General features: G+C 33.7%; 2 protein-coding genes and 2 pseudogenes across 3 annotated transcripts; 1 reads left to right on the top strand and 3 right to left on the bottom strand.

Moving 5' to 3' along the window:
- Window positions 1-375: 375 nt before the first annotated feature.
- On the bottom strand, window positions 376-2584 carry LOC120160836 (annotated as a pseudogene).
- Window positions 2585-6137: 3553 nt separating this feature from the next.
- Window positions 6138-9640, top strand: LOC120160848 (lysophospholipid acyltransferase LPEAT1-like). 2 transcript variants are annotated; one of them, XM_039171170.1, is made up of 9 exons: window positions 6138-6888; window positions 7042-7143; window positions 7275-7312; window positions 7753-7817; window positions 7897-7965; window positions 8143-8276; window positions 8597-8737; window positions 9032-9095; window positions 9543-9640. In XM_039171170.1, exons 1-9 carry the CDS (start codon window positions 6415-6417, stop codon window positions 9560-9562), a joined length of 1107 nt encoding a protein of 368 aa, XP_039027101.1. In that variant the 5' UTR covers window positions 6138-6414; the 3' UTR covers window positions 9563-9640. The 2 variants fall into 2 exon arrangements, with proteins under 2 accessions (XP_039027101.1, XP_039027100.1); XM_039171169.1 differs by lacking the exon at window positions 9543-9640 and having other exon boundaries at window positions 9032-9302.
- Window positions 9641-10764: 1124 nt separating this feature from the next.
- On the bottom strand, window positions 10765-12936 carry LOC120160820 (annotated as a pseudogene).
- Window positions 12937-17014: 4078 nt separating this feature from the next.
- Window positions 17015-20606, bottom strand: LOC120160874 (J domain-containing protein required for chloroplast accumulation response 1-like). The gene is made up of 7 exons (XM_039171200.1): window positions 19964-20606; window positions 18795-19711; window positions 18620-18681; window positions 18370-18441; window positions 18197-18274; window positions 17822-17998; window positions 17015-17230 (listed from the first exon to the last, which is right to left on the bottom strand). The coding sequence occupies exons 1-7, from the start codon at window positions 20347-20349 to the stop codon at window positions 17192-17194; spliced, it is 1731 nt and encodes a 576-aa protein (XP_039027131.1). The 5' UTR covers window positions 20350-20606; the 3' UTR covers window positions 17015-17191.
- Window positions 20607-20977: the final 371 nt, after the last annotated feature.

Genomic DNA, 20977 nt, shown 5'->3' with positions numbered 1-20977 from the left:
CTTGACTAGTCGTAGACCTGTGTGGTTTGTATCGGCAAGCTAACGGCGTTAGAATGTGGATGCGAAAGTTGCACGCTTTGAAAAAAAAGGCTTAATGTATCTTAGGCCCTCAAACTTTTCAAAAAATTCAATGTGGTCTTTAAATATTTTTTACGCTCAAACTCCGCGGCGAGGGGGGGGGGGGAGGGGGGAACTCTTAGTGGACCCAATTTTTATAAGTAACAAGGCTAATACCTCAATGGCAGAAACCCAGACTTTCCACTAGCAATAAAATGATTAGATATATAATTTTAAATCTGGCCGTGGTAACCAAACCATGAAATGGATTTTTTTTAAGTCATAATTTTATTACAATAATCAAATGGCAAGAAACAGCTAGGTTTAAAGTAATAATGTTACAAATAATCTGCAAAGACTAGGGAGATGACAATTAGGACCCTCATTGTACAAATACTTAACTGGTTAGCTAGATGAATACAATGGGAGGATGAAGAAAGATTTATAATACCATCTGCCGGCCTAAATAAGGACCCGCCAATATTTCAGAACATCTGGCCTTCATTCTCCTGCTACAATCTTTCTCGTTACTAAGATTGATCTGTGTGATTAATCAAGAAAAGGATAAGTTGCTCAGATGAACTTATTCACGAGATAAGCAGAAGTTCTCCACATATTTAGTTACCATTTCTGTTTCATGATTCTTCTTTATATCCTTTTTGACATCGGCATTGCAGCACTGTTGGTATCTGAAGCAAGTTACAAGATGATCGTTAACCATTCCCGCCACTTGCATGAACGAATAAACAACAGTAGGTCCGACGCATCGGAAGCCTCTCCACATCATATCCTTGCTCATGAGTTCAGCTTTTGAGGTCTTAACTGGTACTTGACGTGCATAACGGAATCCATTATTTAATGGTTTGTGGTTCACAAATCTCCAGCAATAGCTGCTGAAAGACCCAAATTCTTGCTGAACCTGCAATATTTTAACAAAACCTTAGGGTTTTAACATACAACTACATCTTGTTTTCTGATCACGCTCACGAAAGCTGCCATAGGAAACTTAAGTGCTTGGTGTGCGAACAGAGGGAAGGGAAACAACTTTGCAGTTTGCAGATACAACAAATTAGCAACTATCATCGATAACTTGCTATAATATCAAACATGAAACTACTATAACAAATACGGCACTGGCATGCACCTAAGTAAGGATGAGAGACTGATAATCATATAATTACCTTAAGTATCTGTTTAGCATTCTCCAGTGTTGCACGTAGCTTTGTTTCGGAAAGCAATAGGCTACCATCATCTTTCAATGACATCATCTTCTTCTCGGTGAGCTGCGCAATTGATGAAGGATCAAAATTGTTGAAAAGCTTCCTGCAAAAAGAATCCAGCAATAAACAGAACACTCATCAAACTATTTCTCATCTCCTTTTATAGTTGATAGCTTTAGATATAAATGAATAAATAAAGAGAGAAGAAAACGAGAGACATAAGGAGATGTACCTGAATATGTCTCGCTTATTGAGAATCGTTGACCAGCTGAGTTAGGCTAAGGCTTGTGAAAAGACCAGTAGTTCAAACAGCTTACCGTCATCATGAACTGGAACACCCCACTCTTTTTCATGGAAAGAAGTATACATAGGGTCTGCAAAAATAACAAAATTGTATATTTCTTTATTAGCTTTAGACAAAACCAAAGGGTTTTCTGTCGACACAACTGCTTGAACCCTTCAAACATATCCTTCGTACACAATTGCTCAAACCCGAGAAATGAGTTTGAAACATATTTCAATTAACATGGAAAGGAAATATGCCTGAATTTCCAGACATTTATTTCACTTTAGTGTCATTTCCAAAGAACCAAGCGATGTAATAAAAGCTTTCAACTTCTCCAGCAAAGAAAACTTGAATGAACCTTAAATAGTTAAACCACCAACGTCATCATCATTTATTAGGCACCACCATGTTCATATATCTAACAAAGCACAACTATGTTCAAATAAAATAAACTAATGGTCTCAGTAAAATCAAATCTTTATCCCAAAGCAATAATATCTCCCTCTTGTTAAAAATAAAATAGCTAGCTCACCAGAAAACAGAGTGATCCAATCACATCGTTTTAACGGCGGGGACATTGCCGGAGAAAAGTCCATGACGGACTCGTTAGAAGTTGGAGCAACCTTGGCTTCGATCGGCTTCACTCCGTTTCGCTTAACGGTTTTCCTAGAGCTTACCATTTTGACGGAGGAGTTGCTTGAAGAGGAGTCAGAGGAACAAGAACTGTCAATGGAGACATTTCTTTGTACAATCGACTGTGTGCATCGGGAGACTGCATTTTTCGGTCTTTGTGGAATTTTTAGACCTTCGTTTCTTCTCTTAAATTCGCCCAAAATCCTAACCCTGTTCCCGGCCTGACCGAGAATCACCCGCGGTTCCGCCACCGGTTCTTGTGATGACTTAAGCTTAGTAGCAACCGACATTGCTTCGAAAAGTGAGAAACCTTCAAATGTGAGCTTGTTTCCCGCCTGATTTGAGTTCCAAGAACATAAAGTTTGAATTTTTACAACAAATACCGGCAATTTCACCGTCTTCGGTAAGCGTGGAGGGTAAAACGGTCAGGAGAGATTAACAGATATTGGGTTTTTTGAGAGCTGGGGAGCGTAGGACGTGTAAGAGAAAAGAGCAGAGCAAAAGCTAAACGACAGAGGGCTTCTCGAAGGTTTTTGAAAACAGAGATACCTGTAAATTGTAAGGTACCAGTGACATGGCCCGCTTGTGGGTTAAGTTTTACCGCTTTGGTTTCCACGGGTTGGATTGGATATTTGCTCATGTCTTTACCAGTTTACCTTCTTAATTATGATAAAAATATGTGTTCGAACTAATTACGTAATCTTAATGATAAAAATAATTATTTTTATTTTTTTCAGATCTTGAATTGAAGCGTGAACATGCTAAAATTATACTCATATTTAATTTCATGTGCATAATGATTTTTTCGTTAAAAATAAGATGATAATATTTTTTACGTTATATTTTTAAGTGTTTGAATTATAAAGATCTTTAAAAAATACAGTTATCTAATACATGTCACTAATATATTTTTTTAAGTTTTATTTTAGAAAATTTAAAAATATATTATTATTTAAAAACCTCAAATTTCTTTAAAATTTAAAAAAAACTAAATCTTAAAACCTCTAATTTTATACCTCATTTTCAGCCATCACTATTCATTTTCAGTCATCGCCACCACTTTCAGTACCATCCACTCACTGACCGACTATCATTTTTGTGATGATTGCAAAGCTCCAAATACATAAACTCTTAAAACCCTAGTCCTTAATTTAATGGGTGGTATCTCAAATCTCCTACCCTAAAACTAATGGGTAGGGTTTTAATTAGGTATTAAGAAGACTAGGAGTTGAGAGTGATGGACTGGAAGAGAGGAAGATGAATGGGGTAGGGCGGTTTGCGTAGGGAGGGAACGACGTGATTTTTAAAAAAATGTTTTTTCTAATATTTTTTTATTAAAAAATAAAATTTTCAAATAAATATAAACGTGACACATAACAATTAATATTTTTTGACGACTACCACGACGTACACACGTAAAAATATAACGTCTGAAACGTTAAATACTTAAAAATAATGGAGAAAACATTAGACACATATTTTAACAAAAAATTCTCTAGAATCTAAAATTAACTTTGGTTATAATTTAAACACTTATTTTACATTAAGAAAAAAATATAAAATATCGTTTTATTTAAAAACATAACAAAAATAAGTTTACTGCTTAAACTATTAATTTTATTCTATTTTGATACTTAATCTTTATTTTTTTTAAAATCATACTTAACGTTTAATTTAGATTTTAATTTGATATCTCATTGTTTAAAAATAATATAAAAGTTGATGTGATATTTTTTTTTAAAAAAATCAATGATGATATGATATTACCTTATGATCACACGTTAACATTACTGTTAAGATTTTAATAATGTATATTAAATTGAAACTTGAACTAAATATTAAATATAATTATGAAAAATAAAAAAAGTTTAAGAATCAAAACGAAACAAAAATATAGTTACCCTAATATGTATTATAATCGAAAAAGTATTTGCATGTTATATATAGAGTTAATTGAATTAAATGTCCTTAAAGTACAATCCTCATTTTAAATTAATCTATAAACTTTTAAATGTTTCAATTTCATTCCTAAACTATGACTATCATTCTAAATCAATCCTCAAACTTTTGAATATTCCAATTTTATCTCATAATTTGACATGCATTTTAAATTTGTCCCCAAACTTTTTGAACATTTCAATTTCATCCCAAACAATACATATATTTACTAATCACGTCCCTTGATAATAAAATCGTTAGGCCAAGTTATATTATTATATGTTTCAAAAAAATAAAATTTAGGTTAAACTATGGTTGAAACTAATTATACATTTGGATGAATTTGAGGATGAAATTGGAATATTTAAAAGTTTGGGGACCAATTTTAAAAAAGGGTCATAGTTTATGGATGAAATTAAAATGTACATAAATTTAAGGACTGATTTAAAATAAAATTCATAATTTGAGGATGAAATTAAAATATTCAATAATTTAAAATAAGAATACTTTGGGAACATATAGTGCAATTAACTAATGTCACCCAAATATCGTAACTTGTAAGTTATCTCAGGACCTCTTGCGTCGCATTCGTTTGGTAATGAAAAACAGCTGATTGGGTGGGTGGCGTTGTGTCGACACTTGGCAGTTAAGTCCTTTTTCCTTTATTTTCTCTTTCTTAATGTTGAGAAAGGGTAAGAATCCAAAGCTTACATAAGACCATGATTGTACAGAATTGGACCAGATACATTCAGATTTGGTAATATGACCGGTTGAATCAATGGAGTAAAATTAGAAATTATGTGTTATTATAAAATCGAAAATCTGAATAGAAAATATAATCTAACTAATCAGATTATATTTTAAATTCCTTTTAGTTTTTATTTTTCATTAAGTTTTCAAATTTCATTTAATTATTTTTTAATCATTATTTTTGAGAGAAAATTTTTTGACAAATTTATTGTTTAAGGAGATAATATTTTATCAACAATCAGTGGTCTACTAGAGATAATATTTTATCAACACTCAATTTATTTTACCAACAATCAATTTTCTAGTGAAAAAAAGTTAACTGTTTTATTTACTCAATTTAAATAGGATAAATAAAAAATTTCGTCACTCAAATTTTCACTCTTATGTTGATAATTAAAATTAAATTTTTAAATATTTTAATTTACCCACTCGATTTTCAATTTACTTTTACTTTAGTCATTCTATCGTTAATACTTAACGGTATTATGGTCATATATTTTTCTTTTACAAATTATGAAACAAACACAAAATATTTTCTTATTTTATATGAAAAATAACCTAGTTTTATTTTTTTTATTTCTAGATGATAAAAATGCATCTTTTTTCAAATCTCAACGGTGAAAAAGTTGAGAAAGAGAAAACAAGATGTATATCTTAATTCCACATTATTTAAATGTTGGATATTATAGATCAAAGTGGTTTGAGAGTTAACAAGCTTTGAGATTAGGATTAAATTTTATGAGTTTTAGAATGATTTTAGGTAAAATATAAATTGATTGAGTGATAAAAGGCAACGATATGAGTGTGTCGATATCTTGAGTAGTTGAAGAAGACTACAAAAAATGATAATTATAGTATTGATATGACATATAGATAGAACTATAAAAATTTTACTTTTTTGGAGGGGAAAAAAAGAAAAAAATGACGTAAAAGACATATTGGTTTCATATAATAAAAATTGTTTCACATCAGCACATCTTGCATTCTATCACTATTAAATTTATGATTTAATCGAGTGATCAAAATAAGAATACATTGAAAGTTTAATAAATAAATTAAATTTTTTAATTTTAATAGTCAAAATAGAACGAGGATAAAATTGATGATGAAATTTGTAATTTACCTAAACTAGAGAGCCTAGATGGCGGTCCCACTGTTATTGGAGTCGAAATCAAACGGTTAACTCCATCGGCGTTTCATTAAACGACTGCCGTTCGCTGCATATTTGTTTGTTTATCAACAATAAATAAATAATCAATAATTTAGAAAATTCCAATTTTTTGGCATTTGGTTTTCCCAGTAATAAACCAAGGCCTTCACGAGGGACGTGGCGGCCGATGATCAGAGATTTGCAGAAGAATCCATGGCGGTTTTCCCTGATCTAAGGAAAGCTTTCGTTTCCGATCCTAAACATTCATTTCCTCCGCCGTACATTTCTGATCAAATCCAAGTCCCATATATAATCTATTAATTATCTCTGAATATAACAAATAAACATATTTAGGGAACCATTAGATTCGTAGAATCAACATGGGATCCGAACTCAATAGCATTAATACAAAACCGGCCAAGACCGGAGAATCAGACCCCAACGACGACAGCCCTCTCCTTGAATCCGCTGCCGAAGATATCCAGGAGCTCGAGAAGAAATTCGCTGCCTTCGTGCGCAATGATGTGTACGGTTCCATGGGGCGTGGAAAGCTGCACTTGAAAGAGAAACTCCTGATAGGCATCGCCCTCGTCACGCTTCTCCCTATACGTCTCGTTTTGGTAATGGCTATTCTGGCCGTATATTACTTGATTTGTAGAATTTTTACGCTATTCTCGGTTCCGAATCTGGAGGAAGAGCAGGAAGATTTTGCACACTTGGGTGGGTGTAGGCGAGCCGTGATTGTCCAGTCGGGCCGGTTTCTATCTAGGTTGCTGCTTTTTACGGTAGGATTTTATTGGATTAATGAAACTCGTAAGGACTCAGCAAACACCCAAGAGAATTCAAAAACTGAGGTAGGATTATACTTATCCAGCAGTTTTAGTAGTCCAATTTGACAACTTTAAAGATATTTATATGCATTTAATTATGCATAAGAAGTAATTGCTTTATATTTTCCTGATTTTTCTATTTATCGGTGTTTGATTTTTCTACGAAGTACCAAACAGTCAGAAGAGCAAGAAAGGCCTGGGGCAATCGTATCAAATCACTTATCATATTTAGATATCTTATATCATATGTCCTCTTCCTTTCCAAGTTTTGTTGCCAAGGTCAGTTTACTTTAGCCACTCTTCTCGTTTTGGTTGTTGATTGTGGTATAAAAGGTAAGTTTTTGCTGGTTTAACTGACACATCTCTTGTTTGGTTTTTTGAATTGAAATGCTTGGATTTTATTGCTGAAGAAATCAGTGAGTAAACTTCCCTTAATTGGTCTTATCGGGTGAGAGTTCATTTTATCCATGTAAATTTCTCCCGTGGTTTGGTGCAAAACAATCGGCAGTTTGGTTGTCATTGTTGGTTTTTTTGTTTCTTATTAAATTGATAAGTTGTTTCCTTTTTTCCTTTTAATTCTTGATATAGTTATGGGAGTTATGGCAATAGTTTTTTCCTTTATTTCACTATAAGCTCCTAATCTACAAGGTTCATATCTTATGTTGTAGCAATGTCTAGCGAGCGAACCATTTATATTAGAATAAGAATATTCAGTTTTGGTAAATGTTTTGAGTGCATCAGTTTATCCATTTGCTTTTGACAGTTATATGTTTCTTTTGTGTCGTATGTTTCCTACCATTTCTATATTTTGTGTTGTTTGTTGCATTCCTAGTATAAATAGATTGGTTTGAGTTGGAGCGATGAATGATATTTGGCTTGTTCTTACAGAAAATGTCTTGGTTGTGTCTATGTTCAGCGAGAGTCGAAATCATCAGACGTCAAAGGTGTTGCAGGTAGAAAAACTTACAACATCCAACTTGTTCTTTGCCTTTAAGTGATCAAAAGTACAATGCCTTACTTTTTCTCTTTCAGGCATTGTGACCGACAGAGTTCGTAATGCACATCAAAATGAATTGGCTCCAATGATGATGCTCTTTCCAGGTTAATCATCTTATGTATTCTCTATGCATTTATCACAAGGTTTAATTTATGGTACCTGCACTACTGTCTGAGTGTATATTTATGTGTGTAGTTGGTGTTTCCTAGCATTCTAAGCATCTATTTTCCTATACCCATCCAGAACTAGTAAAATTTGATTTATATTCTTCTCGACAACAGAAGGAACAACAACTAATGGGGATTTCCTCCTCCCATTCAAGACTGGTGCCTTTTTAGCCGGAGCACCTGTAGTGCCTGTTATATTAAGGTACCCATACCAAAGATTTAGTCCAGCCTGGGATTCAATATCTGGGGTGAGTATCCATTAAGCAAAATCAAAACGGCTTTGTGATTTCTGGTAATCAATTGTTTTTCTTACTTATTAAGTAGCTGATCAATACATGTAACTGATCACCGGGTATAAAAAGACAACACATGAGAAATTTTGGTTTGCTTTTGTTAGTTATTCGGCTGTCTTAACACAAATAATTCGTGCACTATAGTTACAAAGATGCTGATTTTGTTCGTAACAGTAATATTCTGGTGACGTTTTGTTGGTTTGCTTTGTTTTACGAGCTTTTTTGCTTCCTGTTGGAATTAATGCTGGTAAGCTGGTCTAAATTGCCCTTTGTAGGTGCGTCATGTGGTTTTTCTTCTGTGTCAATTTGTTAATCACTTGGAGGTAACATGGTTACCTGTTTACCACCCATCGCAGCAAGAGAAGGATAATCCACAACTATATGCTAATAATGTCCGAAAACTGATGGCCGCTGAGGTATGTATGTACCATCAACTTTGTTTTGAAATTGTCATGTTATTTGCGTGAACTCTTAGATATGTCTCTCACATTGCTCTCCACGGTTTGTATAAAAGCTAAACCAGGGCCTTTGAAGAAAATATTCTATGTTAATAAGTTCAGATAAATCATAAAATGCAACTCCATTGACATTCATCAGAGGCTTATAGTATATACGACACTATTGCTTTAACTGCCTTCATTTTTATGTTGCTTGAACTTGGTATGGTATGAAGAGTTGAAGCATTATAGCTTTTCTTTTCTTGCCTACAGGTTGGTTTGATACTTTCGGATATCGGGTTGGCCGAGAAGCGAATATACATTGCCGCTCTCGACGGTAATAATAGTCTTTCTAGTGTTTTGCATCAGAGAAACGATTGATAAATTCTTCAACCTTGCTTCCGCATGTTTATCTATTCTCAGTTAAGTTTTTCGTAGTTTACACTGACAACACCATTGCAATTATGTTGTGAACTTTATTCATGAAAAGTATGGCCATGATCATCTGCTATAAGCCACCCCTAGGGTTCTTTTGTTGGTTTCATAGCTATGTATCTTACTGAGGCTCTTCTTTTCTTTTTAATTTGTGTTGAAATATATCTGAACATGGGAAAGATGTCTGTTTCGAAATATATACAAAATATGTTAAAATTTGAAGTAAATCATCTCGAAAATATATATTTATATCCGACACTCATTTGGAGCCCGAGTTTTCTAATTACGCATTAACAGTTAGTTGACTACTGTAAATCTGAAATGTCTTTTTTTTTTTTGGTTCCTGCAGGTTTACTTGGTCAAAGCTAGTTTGGATTCTCCATCTGTACAGTCATTGTTTGATTCTATTGTTTATGTTAAAAAAGAGAGTTTCCTTTATTATCGGATATAAATATATATTTTCCTGAAATGCTAATTGTTTTTTTTTGGATGATATTAATGTAATTCGTACAGTTGCAAAAATTATCTTTTAATTTTTTTCCTCACTGAAATTTATTAAATTGATTATTTTGACTCATTTTTTAGAGTATTTTGACCCCAACATATTTTGGCGTAGAAAAGCCCCACTATTAATGAAAATCTTTAATTAACACATGATTAATGTTTTAAAATAGGGGTCTTTTTATCTTAAAATAAAATGTTGAGAGTTAAAATGTTCCACAAAAAAGAGTTAAACTAATTATTCTATCAAATATTTGAGTATTTTTATCTTAAAATAAAACGTTGAAAATTTAAATACTAAAAAAATTTAAAATATACCATTTTACTAAAGGTTGAGCTGATTTTGGACATTATACCTTATTTTTACTGTATTTTATTTAATATTTATTTAGTATTGAACTTTCTTCGGTGCAATAAATATTACTTATAAATGTTTTTTTTATTTTTTTTTAAATTGAAATAATAATTTTAATAGATAAGGTAAATGAATATATTAAGAATCAAAATCTGTTGAGTGATTTAACAAATCTTTATTAAAAAAAACTAGAATCATTGGATCATTTATTTGCTTTATTTTTACTTAATATCACGTTAATTACCTAATTTAAAATTGAAATGAGAAAATGATAATTTAAATAAAAAGTTGAACAATTTAATTTTTCTAATAAAATCAACAGAAGATTTAGAAAAACTATTACATTTATTATTTACACAGCATTTTTCTAAGTATATTTTAGTGTAGTTTTTTTTCTTATTTTATTTCATGAAATTTCAATCACTTAATTATCTACACATAATTTTTTGATTAAAATTATCTACACATAATAAAATTATGGATACTGGTTAAAAAAACTTTATTAATTTAGACAATTACATTCATTGGTCTGTCTCAGAGGAATAAATAAATCAGCATCTCAAATTAACAATTTTCAGCACATTAGTGTTGTGTTACAAACATGACAACATACTGAGAAACAAAACAACACCAAAACAAATCTTCAACCATCAAAAGCCTTTTCTTGGAGCTTGCTAGGGATGCACTCAAAATGCCAAAGAAAAAAAACCCTTAATTCTTACCTTTCCTTTCCACAAAAAACATTGTTCCATCTATTTTTTCGATTCCGATGATGGTAGTAGGCAGTTTTTTGAGGAAGATTGAAGTTGCAAAGATTTCCGCTGCCTTGACACAAAAGCCAGGCAACTAAAGGCAGATCGTAGTCTCTTCTTCTCACTATCTTGCGGTTCGTAATTTGGATCGTGTCTTACAACTGAAGTTCTAAGGCCTTCAGGAAGAATGCAGTTGAGCATTGAACCTGGCACAGAGACAAGTTTGAGACGGGTAACAAATACAACATTGTGACAAGGAAGACGACATCAGAAAAACGGTTTACGATCTTGCTCGATGGGGAGGCAATAGTTTACCTATTATTGCCAGTCAATTTACCCATTTAGGAATTCGTTTCCCTGTCAGCTGCTTACAAATATCTGCACAGAAATGGTTGCAGTTCTTGACAATCAAGTGATATGTATCTCCATTGTACCTTTCCGAGTAGTGCTCCATGAAATCTCTTACCTGTGCAGGGTCCATTGATGTGGTTCCAATGAATATCGATTTCTTAAACTTGAATCCCGGGCACTGTCGTGGCTCGACCTCGAAAATACCACTGGTTGGGTAGTCATGAGCTCCAAATGCATACTCAACGCCATGAACTATACATCAAAAACCCAATAGCAACGACATGAGTTTCATGTCTGTATATTGCATATTTAATTTAAGTGCATTGCTTCATCTTATGACATAATTTAAGCGCACTGCATTCATAAAATGTTATAATGCCGACTACTTCCTATTGTTTCTACCATTATATTTCCAACTCAATTAACTAGCTGGGAAATTATATATAAGGAAAAATTAGAATTAAAATATTTTATACTAAAACCCGTTATCAACCAACCTTCGACACCAGAATGAAAGATACCAAGGCCTGCCCAGTAAAAATAACCATTCATGGGCGTTAGGTCGTATACGTTGAGATACACAGGCGTACTGCTCGGACTTGAAGTAGCCGGCTTAACCTTTGGGAAAAAGCATCGAGAAGCTGATTTATTTTTGAAAAGGCGTGGCACCGCAGATCTCCATCTCTTCTTTTTTTCAAATTCCATCACTCTTGAATGATAATAACAGACTTCAATTAATGCCTACACAACCTGGGGTAAAATTAGCAAACATTAGCTATCTGTCTTAAAGGACGTAAGCTACTTCATAATCATCATATAGGAAAAACAACACAAAGACAGATACCGGAAAAGAAGAAGAAAAAAAAAGGAAAAAACCTCTAATAGAATTGACCGCTCTTGTATTCAAAGACTGCACAACATCTTTTACCTAAGACAAACCACCGTGTTGTGTGGAGATACCATAACAATATAATGGGGCATCCGTGCATACACTGCCATGAACTAACAAAACCAATATCCCTATGTTTAATTTGTTGACAGTTCAAATTCCCCATTCAACAACGAATACCAAATATCAGAAACCGTCCCGAAGCAAAGGTAACGTGCAATGGTTAATGGTTATCCTCTGGTTAGAGCAATTAACATCCGTAAGGCTATGCTTGGTAGAGAGAAGAAAATTAGAAAGATGGAAAATGGGATTATAAAACTATAAAGAATTCTTTGCATTGGTTTGCTTGGTAGGAAAGATGACGAAATTGAACTACGGTCATTTTTATTCTATTCATTGCTTGGTAGAATTGAAAAATGTGAGGAAAGAAAAAGAAACTTTTAAACTAACATCGTTTTTTTTCTTTCTTTTTTTCTCTTCTTGATTTGTTTTTCGGCATTAGGATGGAAAATGGTTCTCTATCTTATTTTCTTTCCTCCCACTTCTATTCGCATCAAATTTTCTTTCCAACTTTCTACTCAACCAAACACGCCCTAAGACCAGCAGTGGAACAAGTCAAATAAAAGGAGAAGCAAAATGGTTTATCATATGACAAAGAAAAAATCACATATAAATGATTGATTTTTTGTATACTCTATAATTATTGTTACCATAAAAAAACCAAATCCATGTAAAAGATAACATATAAAACTCCCGATGCAAATTAATTAACCCAACATTTTATGCGAAACTTTCCCAGAGATATCAACGAATTAACACCAATAGCCATGAAAAAGAAAAAGAAACACAATACACAATGATCCAAAATAAGGGGGTATAACCATAAAAAAAACAAGGGGGATAGTAAATTTTAGCGGCAAATTTAACCATCAAACCTACATATTTCCAAATACATTTCCAGATGGAAATATATTTATTTATTTTTATATATGGGAAACATGAGAAATCGTTATTGGTACTCTGCGAAAAGGAAAATAAATAAATTTGACAAAAGAAAAGAATCACTTCAGATATACTGAAAACATTCCATATCCAGAAGAAAACACAAAACAGAACAACAACAATACGATAGGTCAGAGAATCACACATTAAAACTCATAATTTCATCAAATGATCATGGCCAAAAGCATATTTTCGTAAAAATGAAAAATGGGAAACGTAGATAACGCGCGTACGGGTCGAGAGAAGGCCATTCGGCGTTGAACAACGAAAAGAAAGCCGCCACTACAGAATCGAAGGTGAGTTGCCTTTAAAGGAAACGCTTCGAGATTCTGTATGGCGGCGAACGGAGAGAAAACAATACGAAGAAGATGATGATGAGAAGTTTATTGTTAAAGAGAGATAAAGGACAAAAGCTTAAGCTCGCCCCCCGCCTGAAAACTGGAAAAAGCTCAGAGCGTTAAAGGAAGACGAGGAAAGAGAATAGGCAAAAGCTTTTCCTCTCTTCCCCCGTCTCCCTCCCTCCTGTGTCCAGCGCCGTGGTTAGGTATAAAGGCCTTTGCAAATTCTTATAAAGGGATTTTTTTTTGTTTAGATATATTTGATTTTGAGACTTTTATTTTTATACTTTTTAATATCAATAATTTAATTTCGGAACTCATATTTTTATTTTTATTAATAACAATAATTGATAAATATATTTAATTTCAATATCTCTATTTTTATATTTATTAATAGCAATAATTGATAAATATATTTTATTTAAAGCCTCTATTTTTTAAGACCATGCGCGATCGGTAAAACTTTCGAGATAATGTTCTGAAAGAAATTAATTCACGAGCTAATGCACTCCCAAGATTAATTGCTCAAATAGGGTGAAATTCACAGTGTTGACCGTAGGTCGCCATGCACTCCGGGCGACCTACCCTTGATCAAACAAAGAGAATGAACGTGAGAATGAACGTGTTGCATAGCACATGCACGTCCCAACACATAGGTCGCCATGCCCTCCGGGCAACCTACCCTCGCTCGGCTTTCCTCGGATTCCCTCGCATAGCTCGCTCGGTTGCCCTCGGATGCCCTCGCATAGCTCGTTCGGATGGTCTCGGTCGGATGGCCTCGATCGGATGGCCTCGGATGCCCAGCGTGTTGGAACGTGCATGGCACATGCAATCTCTTGTAGCTCGCCGAGAAGACATGACGACCTAGTAGGTCGCCCGAAAGGCATGGCAACCTACGGCCAACACTGTAGATTTCACATTATTTGAACAATTAATCTTGAGAGTGTATTAACTCGTGAATTAATTTGTTTCGTAATATTATCTCAAAAATTTTGCCTGCGCGATCCCACACCTTACGCCCCTCAACCACGCCTCTGCCTGTGTCTCTCTCCCCCATTTCTCTGTTCCCCCTCCCCCAACATTTTTTAATTACTTTTTCATTAAAGTTGTGGGTCGAATTATTCAAGGGTAAATTACGTAGTTCATCACTGAACTCTATCTCTTATTTTATTAATCAAATTTTTAACTTTTTTTAATTTATTCATTAAATTTTATAGATTAATTTTTTTTATAATTCAACTGTTTTCTTTTTAACTCTGTTATGATGTAGTATTTATTATTATTATTATTTTAATTAATTAATATTTTATCAATATTATTAATATTTTTTTACTATCTACCTCCCGTCCACTTGATTCGTAACCTCAAAAAAAAACCCCCAAACCTCATCAAAGTCATAGTTAGGAGTGTACAAAAAATTCGAATATTCGATTTTGTGTAAAAAATATTTGAAATCGGATTTGAGAAAAATCGATTTTTTTAAAACCGGATAGTATAACTGGTTTGAAAACAAATTGGATGACCGGTTTTTATACCAGATTAAAAACCATTTTTTTCAAACTAAAACCGGTTACACCAATTACACTATCCGACCCTCCAAACCAGTTAGGATCCGAATCGATTTTTTTAAAATCCGGTTTTTTGGTAGGTGAAAAAACTGGATCAGTTTTTATCCGATCCGGATCAGATTTAAATCCGATTTTTTTCATCCCTATTCACAGTATACCCACAAATCCCCACCCTTGCCTTTTTTTTAGAGAACCCAAAAACTGTAGCTGCTGAAAATTTCCCCCATTTCTTTTTGTTTTTAAATAACAATTTCATCACATTTGAGATTATTGAAGCTAAAGCTTGGGAAGAATATGGTGGTTGAGGCCATTGTGAACGCACCACCATATGCGTAATTGGGTTTGACGGCAACAACAGCCGCATTGGGTCGTTCTTCTTCTTCTTCTATTATCTCTATATCATATGCGTAATTGGTTTTATTCTCGATTTGACGGTATTTTTTGCTTTCAAAAACGGGACCTGGAACGAAGCTTGAAGAAGAACCCAAATTTGGAGCTTTAGCTTTTATAATTTCAGAAGACCTTATGTTTCTCGTTGCTTTTTTATGTGGGTTCCTCTCGATGTCGTGATGAAAGACTAACCAAAGCGTATTCCGAGCCCTAACGTCACAAGATTTTCTTTGAGGTTCAAAACCCCCTGAGAATCCCTCGTTCTTTGAAGTAGTGGCGGCGATTGAAGGCATACGAGAAAAAGATGAAGCAATAGAAGAAGACTCGAGAATATGGAGATGTTCGCAGAGGCATAAAGGACAAAAGCCAGTGAAATGCTCTTTAGGGTGGCGATAACGGGAAGTAAAAGGACAGTGGGATTGCGGCGGTTGTAACGGCGACGCTAATGTTGGAGGAGGAGGTGACTTCACGCTATAATTTCTATTTTCCTCATATATTTTTTAACCATTTTCTTTTATCTGACATAGAATTTAATAATTTAGAAAATCATTTAATTGAACCACGTCATAATACAGAAAATCATTTAATTGAACCATGTCATAATACAGTTATAAAATTAACGACAAAATGATAAAAAAATCAATTTATAAAATTTAATAAGTAAATTAAAAAAATTGAAAATTTAATTAGTGAAATATAAAAAATAGTAAAGTTATGAACTGTGTAATTTACCCATTATTCAAATATCTCATTTAAAATTTAGTATCAGTTGGAATTTTCTTTGGTTAAATAAAAACAAACAAACTGTATCACATGATTCACGTTACACGTTCGCTTAATAATTTTTATTATTTTTTTACCAACAAAAAATTATTGTTATTTTTTGAGCGACATCATAAATGTCAGGAGTATGAACATTTAATGTTAAATAACTAAGAGTTTATATTTGAACATATATTATATTATATTATATTTACCTCAAATAAATAAATAATAATAATTAATAAAATTATAAGTTAGTTATGAATTATAAATCGGTTTCCGGTTATGATGTGATTCAACTACTTAAAACTGAATATATTATAAATTAATTAATTAATTAAATTGTTTTTATCTAATGTAAATGTTAATCTATTGAAAAGTTATACAATCCTTTAAATCTCATCTAAAAATAAAATAACTTTGAATCTTAAAAATAATTATTTGACATAAATACTGAAAAATTCAAAAGGTAAGAAATAATAAGAATTTTATTTGTGAATTGATCGTTATTGTAATAACAATAATACTAATTAAATTAAGATTGGATTGATATCAATGAATTGAAATTTATATTAAGCAAAGGACATTAAGATACTTTATACAAATATGGCAGCAAGTTGTATGTAATCCCCACAGTAAGAGGAAATATAAAACGACAAGCGTGTCACAGTCAAAACGGCATGAAAATTGAGGAGAGTGAGCGAGACTGCATATTTCTCATCTCTTCTTCACTAATCAGCATTGTTGCTGGCTCTGCTCACATGAAGCCAAACTCTGATGGACCCTTTCTTTCCATCTCCATTTTCCCCGTCCTAATTTATTCAATCAACCAATGATTTTTTTTATTTACTAAAGATTGAATTTGAATTCTTCTTTAAACTCAATTGCAGTACAGAAAAAACAGTTAAACAATAATAAAAAAAAGAGAGCCCTTTCTGTAGAACAGTGTTCAATTTTCAGTCACTATAAACATGATTTGTAAAAGATATCTCAGGATGTATTAATCATGTTCATTCTCCTCTTCTCCCGAGCTCTTGCATTTTGTTTTATTTTTGAATAGATGAAATGTCGTGATCGAACAAATAGTAAATCAGATCGAATCGAGCAAGTTGAACTGAGTCCATGCATCCTGCAATGGCAAAGAGTTGAACTGAAACCAAATTTGTCTTGCAACTCATAGATGTTAAAACTTAAAACATGATCACATGCATCCCGAAAGGTTTTTCTTTTTCATGTATTCAAAGTGTTATCGAAAGATATTATCCTTTGTCGAATACAAGTGTCGGACACAACTACTTCAAATGAAAAAACTCGAAGTCTGGACCAACATGTTGATAAGTTGCAGCTAGGGCTTTTGTCCTATAAGCAGAAATGTAGGTAGGTTAAACAGATTGTGGGGAAACAACCAGTCATCCCATGTGTATGAAACTTCAGCCTGTGCAGTTTCCTATGTGGTCTGTCTGGGAGCACTTATCCAGTTGTATAAACAGCTTGGGGATTATTTGAAGTACAATAATTGATCATACCAAACACATTTGGTAGGCCAACACAAATTCCATGGACAAATTTCTAAGCTTTCACCTCTGTTATCACAAAGAGTTACCATTTGGATGCAAGTTTTAGTTACGGGTAAGTTCATTTTTTATGTTTCGGTATAGTCGGATTCAGATATTTACTGCAATCAATATGAGAAGAAATACTTACAGGAATCATACATTACCTGCAGAATGTCGAAGACTTTTTCTACAATGTATTTTTTGTATGAGGCAGCTCCCTTCTGCTGTAGTTTATCTGGATGAAGATACAGTAGAGCTTTTTGGTATGATTTTTTAACAGCTCGTCCTTCGATTATATGAGTAAGTGGCACTGGTTTCCAACCACTATCGGCCCAAAGAACCTGTTTCATACAACTATGTTACTCGAGACTTCATTTCGAGTGTTGGATACAAGTATGAGTAGGCAAGGTATTTTTATATGTTTTTCAATGTATTTCGAGGATCCTTGGAAGTCGTATCCAATGTTCATGTGTTCAATACAAATATCGGACATAAATATTTCGAGAAAAAAGTTAAAGAGCAGGAGCAACATAACTTACATATTGTAAGGTTGACAACAGTGAGCGGATATTTCCTTGTTTTCCATTCGACCATTGCCGTATTTTAGCATCAATGGCCTGCAATGCAATGAAGTAGCCAGCTGAAAAAAAATGTGAAGCAACGTAGGTGTTTGTGGATATGTTTATAGCTGCTTTTAGAGTACTATTGTTACCTGGATTTCTTCATGATCCATGCCATATTCTGGAAAAATTTTCTCTTCCGAAACTAGTGTCAGGTCTTCTATCTGTTCATCACTCAAAGTGGAGCAGTCCATTAGAGGCTCAGCCTAAATCATATACCTTAAAATCTCAACATCAAAAACCGTTATGTATTCAAATATCAATTTTCATATATTGATACAACGCACAGTCGGATCAAAAACTGAACTATATCGACATGAAGTAAAATCATGAATGGCATACCGAAAAGTTGACCTCGGATGATTCTGTTGGATCGTCAGCAATACTCTTGGAGCCATCAGAAACTGATGCCAGCATGGAGTAAGTGGAAGATTAGTACTGAACATTTGAAAATTCATGGTATATTCATTAAAACAAAATGTCAAAGGATGTGAACATAGAGAAAACCAGAACTAACCAGTATCTTTTCGTGAGCCGTTAGTATTCATTTCTGATGCACTGTTCAACATACTACTGCCGACACGAACGTCTGGAGATATTTTGTTCTCCTTTTGCATGTTAGGCATGTGAGTTTTCTCGTCCTTTTGCGTCATACTAATTCTTGGTCCAGTCTCTGGCTCTACATTATTATGTCTTTGCTTCAATCGAAAGCTATGATTCTCAGAGACAATGTCAGCTCCGGGTTTTGGTGAAGTCTCCTGGTTGAAAATTTTAATGAACTCTTTGACCTTTCCTCTATCCCTGCCTTTTCTATTATCCCATGAATTCCTAGGGGAATACCGAGTCTTTTTTTCTTCCTTTGAACTAGGCAAGACAGTGTCACCAGAAACTTTCTTATCAGTACTTTGAGGCCAACTTTCTGACTCGGGCTTTGGAATGTTGTCTTCCTCGATAATTCGAACTGGTTCATTGACTTCATTCCTCCAATCAATGGGAAAGCTGTCTTTATTCTTTTCATTTGATGACATTCTATCAGTAGAGCTGAAATTGTTATGAAAATTCGCTTTTGGTTCTATTGCTATACTTTCACAAGGTATCCAACCATTAGCACTTGAGCAACTCTGCAGTTTATTATCCTTTTCTTTGAATCTATGACTTCCCCTTAGAGGAATTGCAAATGGCACACCTCCTTTGTCTGCCCATTTGTATATCGAGAAGTGAAACCGGTTGTCATTTCCAGTAATATCCAAACTGCTTGTATCTTCTTTCGAATCGCCTTGGAAAGAACTTCTTGTTTCCTGATCTTTATCTTGATTTGCTTGGACTGAGAATCTTGACATAGGAGAATATGCATGGTAACTTGAACCATTAGAAGAGCCATCCTTTCTTTTAGATATGGGGAGGTCCATTCCTTTGTTCAATTTGGCAGGAAGGCTGGGAAGTTAAAAGGTGGCAAAAGTAAGCTACTGGCTAACATAATAAAAATGTACCATGTTATTCGGATTTAGATGTGAATATCAGATTCGGGTATGTGTCTAATACGAGTATATTCGACCTTTTCTAAGTTTTTCAATGGCTTCATCGATCAAAAGCATATGGTAAGTAAATAAAGGACATTTTTTTTTTGAAACTATAAATAAATGACATTATTTAAAGCAGTTTAGGGACAATATGAAGCACTGTTACCTGAATTGAGAAGGAAATGAACTGCTGAAAGGTTCAGCCTTTGGTGGTAAAGGCCTACAAGGACTCAATAGCTGTGAAGCTGGTTCAAAAGGGTCCTTCACCTCATACTTTCTTGGAGAACAAGTCAAAGACTGATTCCCTCTAAAAATGTCATAAAAGAAGTCGTTTTTCGAGTATCTTCTTTGATTCGTCGTCCCTTCTTCTCCGAACACCGGCTTTTCGCTCAGAACTGACCATGGGTTCCGGTGTGCAATCACTGCTTCATCAAAACCAGATGATGATGAATCCAGGTTTTCACCAAAACTGTACCTTGTCTCTTGAACTGTTGACCTCCTTGGTGGACCACCGAAGACATCATTGAAATCTACGTCTGAGTTGGGGTCCATGAATGTTTTTTTAAAGACTATAGCCTAAAGGAAAGCTTTTCTTTTTGTGAAAATCCCTGAATCGTCTTCATTGGTGTATGGGAGATTGGCGGAAATAGGATGAAGTTCTTAAACTGCCAAAAGGGCAACCATAAATGAGCTTGAAGAACATGTTTTCTGTTGATGAAGCTGAGAAAGTTTCATGAAAAAAGAAAAAAAGGATTTTTTTTGAAATTTCGATAGAGAAAGTTGAAGGAAAAGTAAGAGATTAATCAAAAGATCTAAGCCACAAAAAAATGGTCAGTCTATTTATCTATGGATAGGTTTAGAAAAATGCCAAAAAAACAAAAGGTTTGCCTTTTAAGTCTATTTTGTAATTCAATGGGAAATTTTCGATTTTTTTTGTGATACAAGTGATTCTGAGTGAAGTTTCCCCAGAAACCCAAGTTATAATCTGCAAATCCAGATTTGACAACTATTATAAAAGGACCCCAAAACACTTGTCCAAAAGAAAACTAGAAACATGTCGCTCATATGTCTTCCCACCTCGCTTAAATCCTCTTGATTCAGACAAAGATTTAACCGATGCTAGAATCGAAACCAACTTTAGATTATGCCTCCTTTTGACAACAAAGAGACAACCTTTATT

This window comes from Hibiscus syriacus, unplaced genomic scaffold (genome assembly GCF_006381635.1).
Source record: "Hibiscus syriacus cultivar Baekdansim isolate YM2019G1 unplaced genomic scaffold, ASM638163v2 tig00111393_pilon, whole genome shotgun sequence".
Lineage (NCBI taxonomy): Eukaryota > Viridiplantae > Streptophyta > Magnoliopsida > Malvales > Malvaceae > Hibiscus > Hibiscus syriacus.
Note: the sequence above shows the minus strand (reverse complement) of the source record. Positions and strands in the feature narration are given on the sequence as shown.